We start from the raw sequence: 12,630 nt of genomic DNA on the forward strand, positions 1-12,630 counted from the left end.
TTAGGGGCCCTTAATAAACACACTCATTTAACATTTCATACGGAAAAGTGCTGCCTGCCATATAAAGCTGGACAGATATGTGAGAAATATTTTCAACTCCAAATAAGCCATACTGGAATTAAAAGCTTCATTTCTCAGCATAAAAGACTTCAGGGAAACTTACTTCAGGGCTGTAAAAGCATATATTGAAGTTATTTTTGTCAGTTCTGAAGACCTGAATAATGCAATACGCTTTTATTTCCATCAAGAGGAAAAACTTGTATCTTTATTTAGCCATGAATTTCACATTGTGAAAAAATCACTTGTACAAAATAATGTTAACCGCAGTGGTTGAGATAAAATAACAATACAATTATAACAACATATATAAAAATAAAAAAAAAGACACCCACAAAAACAACAGTACAGGCCAACATTGACAAGGTTTTAGCAGTGCGTCTGTTTGTGAAGGCATACAGCGTTTAAGAGTTCTCAATGCACACAGGCTAATGAGTCACTTCCAAATCAGTCTTTCACTTGAGCAGGAGGACAGGGGGGAGAAGGGAGGCCAAAGAGGTAAGAGGCAGAGAAAAGAGAAAAAACAAAACACTTCACTATTACTAGTTCAAATGGAGAAGGAAGTAATGATTGTTGACCATTGCTGTGGCAACTGTGCTATGTGAGGGGGACAGGACAGGGTTTTCTGATTGGCTGGAGGTCAGAGTGTGCAGTGTTCTGTGAAAAGGTATTCTGGGAGGGGGTGTGTAAAGACCCTAAAGGCCAAAGGGAACTTTGTAGGCAAGAATTTGCTGGAGGAGATGAGAGGGTTTATGGGAAGAACATGGACCCCTTGTTACAATTTTTCCTCTCACGGGGCTCTCCTTCAACTTTGCAGCTGTGCTATTGAACAACAGAACATTTTATATTCTATTAAAATAAAGCCATGTAATTTGTTTGAAGCATGTGGACGTGTTGTCAACAACTATAGCGTAGCAAACCGTGTTATTATTTAACCCAAAAAGTGTTGTCACCGTATAGCTCCGCAGTGAATATTTAAATAGACAGATCATTTCTACAGCCAGTGCGTTTGGCATCGACATGGTCTGTGCCCTTATGTAGATGTCGCTTTTATTTATTTTGAGACCTTTGGGATCTAGCTTTACCATTACAACATTGTGGTCATCATTATTATATTTGGCTGATGAAATCACTTTAATAAACACACTGTAGCAACTAACATCCACTCTTAAAAATAAAACTCCTTATTGACAACTAGGATTCAATCACCATTTTAACAACAATGGAAACTTTTAAAGTTTTTAGATTATAAAAACTTCACACTAATACTTTTGTCGACACTGGGCACTTTTTCAGCTTGAGGCCATCTACACTGATTGCACCAAAGCCAAAGTTCTGAATCCATTTGTACTGTTGTTTAAAGCAGCGCACATGCATGGAGTATGTCAGAAATAGAACGATGCATTGGTTTACTGTTGGCATCACGTCACACCCAGTGTAGACAGCATTTCTCTTACTACAGTGGGCTCTATCTGCTTTAGTATATGTGTGTACATATATACACACACACACACACACACACACACACTTTGAGGAACCAAAGCAGTTCTTCTATAGCATCACATTTACTTTTAAGAGTGATCCAGCAAAGTGTCTGACATTTTCCTAATCCAATCCAAACAGCACAGCTGAACTGTAAGGGATAGTCAAAGTTACGACATGCTGGTGACAATTCCAGCTGTTCTGAGAGCAGCTGCGTAAGTCACATACCTCAGATAACTCTACACAAACTTTACAGCCCAGACACCCTGGGTCAGCCTGAGCTCCAGTACTGAGAGAGTGATGGACGTAGAGCTGGGGAACAGAGGATGCATATTGGACCGGGTTTCGTATGGGGCACTGGTTGAAAGCACTCGCTAACCTATGCTGATGTTCTATTTAATGAAAATGTTAAATGGTGATTTAAGGTCCAATTATACTTTTAAAAAACAAAAACAAAACAGAAGTTGATGCAGGTCAGTGCAAGTCATTGAGAGGACAAGTACATTTTCAACATTTTCATTCTTGGGTGAACTGCCCATGCAGGTTGAAGAATTTTCCTTGCCGTCCTCTAATCTCTCAAAACCACTTCCCAACTCCCCATCTGCTGACCTGCCCACTTGGACCCAGGGTAATCTGAGGCTGTGACATCATTCGGACCATTCTTATCCTGTCAAAGACCTTTGACCCCCAAGCCTCCCTGTTTTTGATCAGATGAGCAAGAGGCTCAAGTGTTCGCTGACCACTACAAATTCCACCTGCTCAGTCAAAATTACCTTATGTAAATGTGCAAAAAGCAGCAGGAACACAGAGCATTTTGGGCCATGCGTGGTATAAAAACCTGGTAACTTCTATACATCCAAACATGTATGAAAGCAAAACAAAACAAACACCACAATAAATACACAATGGAAAACAAAAAGCTTTTAAAAAAGTCATAAATTAAAGACTATTAATAGACACTGAAACATTTTGAGCCAGCCAGCCAGTTTCTTGCACTTCTCAATCTTGTCCTTTTTTCTTTTTTTTAATTTACAGTTTAGTTGTTGCCATAGAGACTGCATTCCCTCACAGGGTGACGAAATGGCTCTCACCTCTTTTCTCTCTCCTTCTGTCGTTCACGTTTACCGTGACTGTATGTGCTTATAATAGTACAGGCAAAAACTGTAAAGCAGAAATGTCTCGCACAAGTGTCTTGTTTTGTGCAGGAGAATCTTGAAATTTGAGTCGGTCAGTCATCAGCTGGAAGGATAGCGTTTGTTGGCGGTTTCTCGGAGGACATGCTCACGCTGTTTATAGGGTGTTTATTTTGGTGGGGATGGAAGTATGATCGGGTGTTGAGTGGGGTCAGACGGACTCTCGTCCAGACTAACATGCTGGGACGTGCCTCTTCCGCACTCACTTAGTCACATATGCACAGCTGGTGACTGTACCTTGGGACACGCTGTGCCCGTGTTCATTTTTCACCAAGCTGCTAAGGTTTTGTGGAACTGTTCAGCATCAGCCCATCCTCCTCGTAGACGTGTAAAGGACAAATAAGTGAAAAAAAGGCTCTCATGTTTCCTTCTGTCTGTTTTATTCTTTAAATCAGCAAAATATGACGTTTATCAGTCCATTAAGAGCCCGCCTCAACCTCTTTCCTTTTGAGCAAAGTCTGTTTTTTTACATCACCATAGGAGAAGAAAAGGTAGATGCATATCAGGATGTGAGGTACTTTTCCTGGAGTGAGTATCTAAACATCTCCAATCATGCGTTGAGACTCCTGTTGATCTTCAAATCATAAGCTTCCAGTCATCCTTCATGCAGTAAAGAAATTAAGACAGGCATACACGTCTGTTTTAGCTTGCATGGCATCTGCTTTATACCAAAAAGGTCAAAGGACAAAAACGTAGGGGGACAAAAGTGATGCTTATGCTGGTTATGTTGGAAGCAGAGTTGGCTTTCAGGACGCATCGCAGTTCTTTTGGTTTTCACTGTAAAGCCCAGGTTGAGATACTTCACAAAATGTAGGATTATGACATCACAACGTACATGAAACTTCCAAGCAGGAAGTTAAACGATTGTGGCGAACTTGCAGCAGAAAAAAAGCTTTGCGACTGAACTTCGTACACAATACTTAGCTCTTACGGGAGAAAGTCTCTTTTAAAATTGCACAGGAGGGTTATAGCGTTTCTTCACAGTTGGAATCCAGTAGACAATAACGACAAGTGGACACAAGGAACTCTGTGGAAAAATAAGACAACAAAAACACATTAGGAACTTGCATCTCAATTAAGGTCATTTTTTTTGCCCTCATTACACTACTTTTGATAGCTAGATTAAATAAATATAAACACCCATAATTTCAGATTCACATTTCAGGAAAGAATAACACCTCACAAACATAATTCAGACACTGATTCTGACCATTTGTTCCAATCTTTTCTTTTTCCCCTCAAGGAAAAACAAAAAGAGAGGACATGTCCGACCAGACCCTCACACCTGTTCAGCAACAGATACAACCCAAAAGAAAACTGTCTGCGTTCAGCCTGATCATTGGTGTTATTAAGTTAACAAAAGAAGCGTTTAGAAACCTAGAGAACAACTAAATGTAGTGCAACAAAGGCTTCCTCTTCTGTCCATTGTTGCGTTAAATGTGATAGTGTGTTTTTCCTCTTTGGCTTTGACTCTACTATCATTTTACAGCCTTAAGCTTCTGCAAAAGCCAATATCCATTCTAAAGTCACATATTCTCTTTCCCTCTCAGGGCTTCTAGCTTGAAATAAAAGAAAAATGAAGTTAAGGTGATCATTTGAAAGGAGAAGCCCCCACAGCATCCAAATCAAGTCATTAGCACACATTCGCTCACTCTCTTTTTTCCTTCCCAACTCCCACTTTCTTCTTTTAAGTTGTGCATATAAACGACAGTAAAGGGCAACAGGGCCCTGCAGTTACAGTAGAATTGCTTGCCAATTAAAACCCACTCAAACAGAAGCCCAAAGAGACTGGAAGGGGGCAAAGCCAAATCCATCCCTCCATCGATCCCAGGGCCAGTTGGGTGTAGATTCTGGGGCTGTTTTTGAAGACAAAATGTTCACTGAACCATGGCACTTCATCTGAGCAGCATGGAGCTGACTTTGAATGAACAGAGCTTAGACTAATGACCTCCCTCCACTCCCACACCCGCCAAACACAAGCCTGGCATAAACACACACACGCGTATGTGCAGATCACAAGTTTGTGCACACGTGCAGGAACGCACAAACTTCAGTTTTTACACCATGGTGGGTATTTTCTATTGATGTCTGTTGTTTGTATACTGAGCTAATTATATTTTCTGTCTCTAACCAGACCCTGTCCGTTCAATCTTCTTTCCTTTGCTGTGACTAAAAAATAAAAAAAAAGTTTATCAGAACTTATTAATCAAAGAAAAAAAATCAGAACCCCAACAAAAATATTAAGCAGCACAACCGGTTTCAAAATTGATAAAAAGAAAATGCTTCATGATCAAAAAATATGCATATAGAATGATTTCTAAAGGACCATGTGACTGAAGACTAGATAAATTGTGCTGAAAATTCAGCTATTCATCTGTCATCACAGGAATAAATTACATTTTAAAATATATTGAAATAAAACAGGTATTTTAAATTGTAATAGTATTTTGGGTGTTAAAAGAATTGTTTTTCTTTTTAAAAAGTTTGACAAATCCCATATCATGGATCCTCAATTCATACAGGCATGTAGTTTGCCATTCCATCTGTTCAAATATAATGCTGTACATCTGCAAAGAACAACCTTTGCAGAGTTCAACAGCACATTAGTCCAAAAAATGGTCTCACAGAGAGAGGGAAATGATAAGAGATAAAGAGAGCAGTGTGTCTACGTACGTAGGAAAGGGAGGATCTCTGTAACCAGATGCATTCCCATGGGAGAGAGATAGCAGGAGTTTGAGTGTGAGAAAACACAGCCAGTTGGAGAGAAAGAAAGAGCAAGACTGGAAATCTTTGTTTACTCTCCCTTATCCAGTCCTCCCCCTCTCCCCTCATCCCGGCCTTCTCTCTCCTCCCACTCCTCTGGCCAGCAGTGAGGCTCCTCATTGTTAGTTGGGAGGAAGCTTGCTTAGAACACTTCATGGTCTTTTAAATGCATAGGAATGGCTCAGTGAACAAAGGAAGGACCACCACTTTGAAATTAACTGCCCTGTCGAGGTGGGCAGCATTTCACAGGCACACAAAGTCACAGAGACTTTAAAAGCAAAGCTAATGACCAGCACCAAAGGGTCAGGAATGGAATGGGTGTTGTTTTTCCATTGAGGAGGAAGTGAAGTTGGTGTAGATCTTGTTTAGTCTACTGTCCTGGAGTTTTGGTTGACTATCAGTATTTAGGGGTTATTCTGTTCTCATTGCACCCTTCATGAAGGCAGAGAAGAAAGAATGTATAAAATATTCATTCATTCCACCAGGCAGAAATAAATCTTTCCATTGTTATGTGCTTTCATTAAGAGAGTAAAGAAAACTGTGCTAAATAAATCACCCCCTGTATCTCTGACTACCCTGTTTTGTCTATTTCTTCCACAATGTCTTTGGCTCTTTGAAAATGTTCATCAAAAAAAAAAAAAGAGAGAACAAATATTGTCCTTACATTCGCTTTTCTTTCCAAAGAAACAGGTCAAAGCCACATCACAAAGAATTCAGCACACAATAAAACATTACAATTAATAGTACGAAAACCATTTATGGAAACCAACAGCTGATTCATCTGAATTACCTCATCTCACTACTTATACAGAGTGCTTAACTTCGGAGTAATGCATACAGTCATGCCAAAAGGATTTCCAAATAAAAATTATTTGTATTGTCGATAGTGTAGGTTTAAGCTGATCTATGATCTTCGTCTACTGTTATGAATCTACTGAATTCAGTCTCCACACACTCTGTTTTATCGGTGTACATTGACTATATCCATTTAATCAAACCGTACGGTGTACGCTTACATGCACGCTTTACATACAGCAATACATGTTGTTGCTTTTTTAAGTCACATAAACACTTTAGTCCGACTTAAATTCTTTTTTTATTGAGCTAACATGCAGAGACAGTGCAATTGTAGCTCTGCTTCATCCAGCATGAACACACAAAATTGTCAATCCGGCAAAATCTGCACAGGGAAATCTTTCACCCTCATGCAAAATTCCTGATTGTGTGGATTCCTATTGAAATTATTTGATTGTGTGCAACAGATAAAGACACTAGCTCAACAACACAACAGTCCATTGTGAACTGTTGATCAGACTTCATGCAAGCATGCTCCATGTCATCAACACACTGACAACACCTCACAATTACTTTCTCTGCCTTTTCTCAGAACCCTCCCACCTCCTCCATTTGCCCTACCTCTCTTCCCTCCACCCTTAGACAAATTTCCCCCTCAGGAACAATAAAAGTCTTCTATTCTGCTTCAATTACCCTTCGGTGCAACGCCCCTCACTGCACGCTCATAACTCATTCAGCCCTACCGCAAGCTGCCTCCTCACAACTGAGGCACACAAACACACAGTTTTACTTTGGATCTAAATTTTACGTGAAGATATGCATGTGCCCACGCGCACATTAAAATTCAGTTGCAGCATCTTTCTATAGTAGGTGCGTGAAGCTTGACTCAAGCTGCAGCCAAAATACCAAGGCTCTGAATTCTCTCAAGCAAGGATCTTTTTTTCTCTCTCTTTCTCCTAGTCTGGAGACTGATCAGATACAGCAGAGCCTCCGTATCAGCCAGACCAGACAGAGCACACACACACTGCATCAGTGGGCATATCAAAGAGGTAGATACTGGAAAGCCGGATGCCCTTTTCCGATGCAGTCCTGCTGTGACCAAAGCCTGTTCTCCTGGAGACAGAGCAAGGCCCAATGCTCAGCAGCCAGTATTTTTACAGACTCTCAGGAGACGTAACATCTGTAGCAACCTATTATAAAACATCCATTAATATACCAGCTTTGAAGTTCTCAGATAAAAGTGAAACACTGAGATTAACTCGCACATATACATCAGAAGAATCTCCTTACAGAAACAGAAGGAAAACTGGAAAAAGTCCATCAGACAAGAACTGAAAGAATTCAGAAAGCACTGGGGAACTGATAGGCAGAAAGAAATACATCTGTTTGTGCATATGGGCAGATTTGACCTGGTTGATATTCATAGCATGCTGCCTTGCCATTCTTTTCCTCTCTGACTCCTAACACAATCTAATTGCTTGGTCAATACTCAATTTACCACCGATTTTAATAAGGTTCTTTGTCAAAGTATGAACAATGCAGATCATGAGGGATGAATCAAATCACTATATCCAAATGTGGTATGCATATGAACAAATAAAGAGCCATGTAACCTTGTACACAGGACTTTCCTAATGTGAAAGTATGCTTACAAAGAGGGTAATCACAACACAGGGACAGCTGGAAAAAATGTAAGCTGAAAATTAATTTTGAAAAAATTAGCAATTAGTTCATTAAGGACATTAACACTTCTGCTGAAATTCCCTAGAGTTTCAAGGAAACCTTCTAAAATGTATTTCAGTCCTTGCAAACTGCTGTGACCATGCAGACATAAGCGGATAAATAGCACAATAAGCACATATTTTAATCAAATTGCATATAATTTTAATAAGTTATTATTAGTGGACTGTAAAATAAACCACTTCAATAATTTAGAATGAACTTAGGCACAACTTTATGTATAGTATGAACAATGGATGTTCTGAATGCACTTAAAATATTGCTTTTAACAGTATTATTAAATTATTAGTTTTAAAAGATTACTTCATGAAGAAAAATGTAGAAGCTCTGCTACATATTGCATCACTTTCTATAACTGGATATAAAAAAAACATGTCTGGCAATTCTGTTTTTAGAGCACACAACCTACCTCATAGGGACAGTAGGGTCACACAAGGGAGTACAGGCGTGCTTCAGGCTGGGAGGTGTTTCCAGGTGCTGACAAAGGCAGTGGGGATTAAGGAATAAGGTACGGTAGTGATGCTGTTCCAGGCATCAAGCGTGGGGTCATAGCAGTCCAGGGTTTTACAGCGCTGTGTACCAAAGTAGCCACCCACTACATAAAGTTTGTTTCCAGAAGCCACCGCCTGGCAGCTCATTCGTTTTGCTGTGACATCTCCAACTTTAGTCCACTGATAAGTCTCACTGCTGAATTTGTAGGCAGAGCAAGCAGAGAACTCGGTGTCGCCGCCCATTACGAATATCTGGTTGCCGAGAACAGCAGCTGCAGTGTAGCGCCACGGCTGCGGGCAGGACGCTGGGACTGTCCAGCGGTTTTCTGAGGGATCGTAGCACTGAACTTTGGGTAGCTTGTCGTGGGCCACACTGGTCCCGCCGAAGGCGAACAACTTAAGCTTTACGCTGACAACAGCTGCATTACTAACTCCTTCTCGCAGTGGCGCCACCATGCTCCACTTGTTAGCAACGGGGTCAAACTGCTCTACCTGCTTCAAGGACACAGATGGTGATGCAGGCAGACAGCCAGTGGCAGCCGTGTGACCTCCGACGACATACAGGCAATGGCGTAACTCAGCCGAACCATGGCCGAAACGTGCTATCAGCATCGGAGCTGCTTTGGACCATTCCTCATGTAATGTATCGTACACCCAAACGTCCTTAGACACACCGTTCTCGGAGCCCCGGCCACCTGTCACGTACACTTTACAGCCAATGGCACAGGCACTGAACTCCTTTCGTGGGCTGGGGATGTCAGCCTTTGGAATGATCTCTTTGGCCTTCTGGTCCACCAGGTAGAGCTTGTCGCACATAAACGTGGGCCCACCCAGCAAGAAAAGGGCATGACTAGTCTTGCGGGGCCGGGCGCAAGGACTGTTGACAACTCCGTCGTTTTGCAAGATGCGCAGTTTGCAGCGAATGGCTTCGTCTACCAGCTCTTTGCTTTTAGCCTGTGCGATGATGAGCTCCTCCGTAGAGACGTTCTCCATAAGGAAGATGGCAGGCAGCAGAGCAAGACGCACGGTACGGAGCAGCTCCGGAAGATGACAGTGCCTCCTCTCAAGGTCGTAGTTCACCCAGTTGAGAGCGGACTCGTAGACCAGACGCTCATCCTCAGTTTCAAGCTCTTCGTGTGCCAGCAGTTTGACCAGCATGTCCTTGGGCAGCTGGAGAAACTCCTCAGTCTTGCAGATAGCAGGGAAGTTACTGAGACACATGCTCCAGGACAGCTGGAAAAGCTGGGTGCACTGATGAGCATCTGAGAGCAGCAGCATGCCTAGGCAATTTGATGGGTGGAGGTTCTTCTCCAGAAACTCAGCACAGGCATCTCGAATGTCCTGAAACTCCAGCATGTCACCGGCCTCAAGGAGTGACTCTGCATTTTCCTCGTTTATTATTACTCTTGATGAGTAGGCATAGTCCAGTAGGAGCTCCAATACCTAGACAAAGGGAAGTAAAAAAAAGAAAAAAAGTTTACCTACAAGTGATATCCTAATTTTTGCAGTCAAACTAAAATGGGAATTACTTGAAAACCATGAAACTATTGTTTTGCAAAAGCCTGTTTTTCAAACCCAGAGATTCTCCTAGGTTTTAGAAGTCTCCAGTCAATCAGGTGTTTGAGTAGCATACGATTAGAATACAATTTAAAGCTGATAGCACATCCAACCTACCATAACATCTTTATATTTTGAACAGTGTTTTAATGGTTTTGTCCAACAATGAAAGTCAGCAGGGTCCAAAAAAACATTGGAGCCCACTGACTTAAAAAAAACAACAACAAAAAAACACTTCATCAGTTTTCAAATTATCTTATTTTGTTTTGTGTATTGTCATTTTTGGTATCACTTCAACACTTGGACTAGAAAACAAATTTAAACATTACAACAATACCTCTGGATGAATGGAGTCTCTAAAGTCCACTTCACTGTCCTGACTCTCTCTCAGCCCTCCGCTAAACATTGCCTCAAAGTAGCGGCTGCAGGCGGCCAGCACAGCCCTGTGGCATGGGAAAGAGCGGTTTCCTGCATGGAGCAGAACATCGGTGAAGAGTCTCTGCTGACGAAGAGCATTCAGGTGCATTAGCACGCTGTCTGCGTATGAGGACTTGTGGAACAGGTAGATGTTCATAGAGCCTGTGCTGGCACGAGACTTGCGGTTCTCGTGGACACAGACAGACATTTTCATTGAATCCTGAAATGAAAGAGAGAGAGAGACAGAGAGAGAGAGAGTTCAGCTGACAAAACTGGCACACTGCTGAGCTTTAAACAGCCTTTGTTGTTTCAGAAGTTGACTGACATCGTTTTAAACAGTGATATGATCGATATCAGCAAAATACACAAAGAGCATGCCAAACTTCAATATGAAGGCAGAAAAAGATGATGTAATTCGGCAAACACAACATAAAAACCAACTGGAAGCCTCTCTGATGTCTAGCCGACTGGAATGTGAACAAATGCAAGGGAGGCTAATCATTACCAGGTGTTCAAAGGCGGATGGATAAGGAGGGGAAACTGAAGTAAAAAAAAAAAAAATCAGAAGTAAACACTGCTGTCTGAAATTTACTGTGGAAAAAGCGAACAAAGAGTTGAACACCAGGCACAGAGTCAACACTAAGTGTGTCAATGTCACCGACTGCCATCTGGTCACCTATATGGTGCACATTCAAATCCAATCAGTCTGAATTTACATGTAACCGATACACGCCCCCATGGTCCCTGCCGGCTGTCAACATCCCTCCTGGGAGAATTTAATTGTGTTCCCGCTAATGTTGTGCAGAGGCAAAATGTAGTTCTGAAGTAAGCTAAATACATTAAGGACACAAAAGCAATGGTGATGTATCACACCTGATATAGTCCAATAATCCATTTAAATTGGCCACAGCTGTGAAGTACAAGAGCCAGAAACCCTGTGCTGACATTGGCCATTAATTATTTTGCAACTGCACTGAAACACAGCAATGTTATGTGAATGCCTGTATGCATAAAACATAATCAATCAGTATATATCTTGCAATAAAACAGTGGTATAACAAGTAGACTCTAAGAAAGACTACTTTTCAAGCACCGTTTAGGTCTGTTCATTGGTCTTGTCATTCATTCATTTATTTTATCATTATACATTTCTACCACTTAAACTATTATTATAATAATTTAATAAAAACTAGAATAATTACTTGTTTTAATTTTTTTAAATAAACTTTTTTTTTTTTTTCCACATGGGAATATAGGCTAAACAAACTTCCGCAAAACATAGACTTTAAGTATAATAGAAGAAATGTTTAGCCAGCCCAGCCAGCCTATGGTGACTAAAGAATGCACGTGCATTTCCATTTATGAACATATACACACACTGTATTACCTGTTTAGGAGCAATGAGGACTTCAGTTCTGTTTGCTTTGGCCCTCGAACATGCCACAACGCGACGCGGACAGTCACAATACTGGCGGAGCCGAACGCTCTGGTAACAGCGTCCGATGTCGCGTGGATAAACCACAAAATAAACAAATGAAGAGTAATTTAATCCAGATGCTTTTTAACGTAAGAAACTAGCCTACAAGTATAGTTTTGTATACTGTTGATGATACATAGAAAACTAGTTCCTCTATCTTTGTGACTGCGGTGCGGGTGCACAAATACATTTGCTCGTATCGTCGTACAGCAGCTCTCGCTCGCGTGCAGGTCTCAATAGTGAACAGCTGACGGCCGGGGTGTGAGCTTTTAGAGGAGGAAGAAAGAGAGGCGGAGCGCTACTGCTCTTTAGGAGAATGTGGGAGGAGATAGACTGCTAAGGCAGAGATAAGGAGATTGATGCTGGGGCTCTTTAATAGAGTAATGAAGGAATTTTATTTCCCCAGGGGTGTGTATGAAAGTATTCAGAATCATTGCATGAATTAATAGCTACTATAGGAGTACATTTCGTAATAAAACGTCATAAAACCTTCTTTTAAGATTTGCTGCAAAATTTGGTTAAAATATATCCAAATTGATAGTGAATTTTGTGTATTTAAAGTGAAAAACGTTAATGTTCAATCATCTATTTCATAAACTGCACTCGGAGTTCAGCCTTAACTTTGTTCCTCAGTAGTTTGAGATGCACGACCATGCAC

The 12,630-nt window shown here is 41.1% G+C and overlaps 1 protein-coding gene across 2 annotated transcripts; it reads right to left on the reverse strand.

Moving 5' to 3' along the window:
- Positions 1 to 232: 232 nt before the first annotated feature.
- On the reverse strand, positions 233 to 12,221 carry enc1 (ectodermal-neural cortex 1). Of its 2 annotated transcripts, none has more exons than XM_067438623.1 (4): positions 11,883 to 12,221; positions 10,416 to 10,715; positions 8,440 to 9,964; positions 233 to 3,759 (listed from the first exon to the last, which is right to left on the reverse strand). In XM_067438623.1, exons 2-3 carry the CDS (start codon positions 10,707 to 10,709, stop codon positions 8,483 to 8,485), a joined length of 1,776 nt encoding a protein of 591 aa, XP_067294724.1. In that variant the 5' UTR covers positions 10,710 to 10,715; positions 11,883 to 12,221; the 3' UTR covers positions 233 to 3,759; positions 8,440 to 8,482. The 2 variants fall into 2 exon arrangements, with proteins under 2 accessions (XP_067294724.1, XP_067294723.1); XM_067438622.1 differs by lacking the exon at positions 11,883 to 12,221 and adding an exon at positions 11,212 to 11,232.
- Between the last annotated feature and the right edge of the window lie 409 nt (positions 12,222 to 12,630).

The sequence above is a fragment of the Pseudorasbora parva genome, chromosome 3 (genome assembly GCF_024679245.1).
Source record: "Pseudorasbora parva isolate DD20220531a chromosome 3, ASM2467924v1, whole genome shotgun sequence".
NCBI lineage: Eukaryota > Metazoa > Chordata > Actinopteri > Cypriniformes > Gobionidae > Pseudorasbora > Pseudorasbora parva.

Coding starts and splice junctions, on each gene's coding strand:
- enc1 (XM_067438623.1), bottom strand. CDS start 10,709: ATGAAAATGTCTGTCTGTGTCCACGAGAACCGCAAGTCTCGTGCCAGC. Junction 9,965..10,415: donor GAGACTCCATTCATCCAGAG/GTATTGTTGTAA, acceptor CCCTTTGTCTAG/GTATTGGAGCTCCTACTGGA.